Here is a 2,500-nt window from a genome sequence, read left to right as displayed (position 1 = left end):
GATGATGAAGGCCGTGTTGGTGATGATTTTGTCTCGTTTCTCCGTGTGTCCTGAGGAAAGCTGCACTGTGGAGAACATCGCACACACCAACGATCTCTCACAGCAACCTGTGGAGGACAAACACACACTGAGCGTACGCTTCATCCCCCGCAACACACACACCACAAACCGCAACCACATATAACTCCTCTGTCCTGAAGATGAACAGAACTTACTGGACCAGTTGCAGCTTTACCTCTGACACAGTGCTAACACTGGACATGTCACACACCACACACACACACACACACACACACACAGAAACTTCACCACAACAGTGAATTTTAATCTGTTTATGTTGAGCGGATAGTAAACATGGAACATACAAACAGTGATGAGGTTAAAGTCAAAATTAAGAAGATCGAGTCAGAAATTGTTCAATTTTTTATACTTTATTTACTTTAATATTTATACAACATTATATTAATCATATTTACACACCAATCAGCCATAAGATTAAACACACTGACAGCTGAAGTGATTACTGCTGATGATCTCGTTACACCTCTCAGGTGTGGGTTTATTACACAAGTAAACCCTCAGTTCTGGAAGTTTCTGTGTAAGAAGCAGTAAAAATGGACAAGTGTGAGGATCAGAGAGACTCCGACCAGAACAAGCCGTGATGTCTAGACGACTGGGTCAGAGGTTCTCCAAATCAGCAGGTGTTCCTGGTGTGGTAAGAAACTAACAAAACCAGTGACCCAGGAACATGTCATGGATGCTCAAGACTCGGTGATCGTCATGGGAAGTGAAGTCTGGTCCGTCTGTTCTTATCCTACAGAAGAGCTTCTCTAGTACACATTGTTCGTCTGGCTCTGAAAGTAATGGGTCAGATCACACAGAGCATCACAGCGTGCTGCAAATGGAGCTGCAGAGCATCAGAGTGACCATACTGATGCCTGTAATCTACCCAAAGATCAGAACTGGACCATGTTGCAATGGAAGAAGCAGGGCTGGTCTGATAAATCATGTTTTTTTTTACATCATGTGGTTGAATGCGTGTGAATGGTTTAATGGTTGGAACACAACAAAGAGTTGAAGATGTTGACATGGTCTCCAAATTCCCCAGGTCTCAATCCGATCCAGCATCTTTGGGATGTGCTGGACGAACGGTCCATGTAGTCCGATCCAAATGACTTGGTGTCTGATACCACAGCTGGTTTTAATGTTATGGCTGATTGGTGTTTATTTACTCAGCCGTCCTTCCACCTTCTCCATGTTTCTCATAAAGAAATCATTTTTATAGATATATTTTATGTAAGTTCACATAATACTCTGGCCTGCACTGTGATTATGTTTGAAAACGTTTTATAAAATACTGTCAAAATGATGTTGTATTTAATTTTATTTCACTGAAATAAAAGATCTGCTCAGTAACGGTGTGAGGTTGGTGTCTCTGTTCTGAGTTTGACCAGCAGAGGGCGACATTATTCAACTGAGGTGTTGGTTCTTTAAGGATATGTATATTTATCGTTAGACTTAATTTCAAATGTAAAGAAATTCTTTGTGAAATTAAAAAGCTGCGGTTTATCAGTATTATATATATATATACTTAATGTGAACGTTATAAAGGTAGATTTGAAACAAACAAAACACACAAACAAACAATAAACATCCGCTTGCACAGCATTGTGGGCGTGTCAGATCGCCCAGTGACGCACATGATCGTCTCCTTGGTAACGATAACAGCGCGTGAACAATTCTTTGTTCTGTTTTTAAACAAATATATAGAGTTTTGACTTTTCAGCGTAAATGATGCTTTTGCTTTAGAATATGAATGGAAAAACGCTGCAAACCTGTAAAATATAAAAGCTATAATTGGAGGTTTTTTTTCAGAAAAGACGTAAAAGAAGACATCAGAGCAGGAAAGACTTCACTACACTGTCTATAACATTAACACGTAGCTATCAGGAAAAATGTTAAAATACATAATTTTTCATTTTAATCGGTACTTTGGTAGACCTAATGTAACGCAAGTACCATTATATGTGACAAATAAAATTTGATTTGATTTTGATTTGATAGCCACGCCCACTTCCATTGTAGCCACACCCATTTACATTTACATTTACAGCTCTAACATTGAATACATTAATGCTGGTTCACTAGGTTACAGACTTAAGATACCATGAGTTTAAAACATTTGTTCAAAGTTCCAATGAAAAGTGTCAGTTTTTTTTTAATGCAAAAGATAAGGAAAGAAGTGCTAGTTGAAGTGTCTCCTGAATAAGTAGGTCTTCAACCAATCATTAAAAGAATCTCAGAAATGTTTGTTCTGTGTTGGGGTCGATTTGTCATTAATAAAACAACAGAGACATGTAAAAGTTTATTAATATTAATATTAATGAAAAATTAACTGTATATTTCAGAAGCACGTTTTACCAGCCGGTATTTAAAATAGTTCAATATCGTTACTTTTTTCGTTTATCTTATATTTAATATTAATAAGATACAAAACTAA

General features: G+C 37.4%; 1 protein-coding gene across 1 annotated transcript in view; it reads left to right on the top strand.

The window, feature by feature from the left end:
* The window catches only part of LOC113640941 (aromatase), a 9,469-nt gene extending 8,053 nt beyond the window's left edge, over positions 1-1,416 (top strand). Inside the window, exon 9 of the mRNA XM_047822827.1 lies at positions 1-1,416. This exon is cut by the window's left edge and continues 71 nt beyond it. Coding sequence (XP_047678783.1) covers positions 1-184 — 184 coding nt within the window. The 3' untranslated portion in view covers positions 185-1,416.
* Positions 1,417-2,500: the final 1,084 nt, after the last annotated feature.

This window comes from Tachysurus fulvidraco, chromosome 13 (genome assembly GCF_022655615.1).
Source record: "Tachysurus fulvidraco isolate hzauxx_2018 chromosome 13, HZAU_PFXX_2.0, whole genome shotgun sequence".
Lineage (NCBI taxonomy): Eukaryota > Metazoa > Chordata > Actinopteri > Siluriformes > Bagridae > Tachysurus > Tachysurus fulvidraco.
The sequence above is the reverse complement of the archived record's forward strand: the minus strand, read 5'-3'. Positions and strand labels throughout refer to the sequence as shown.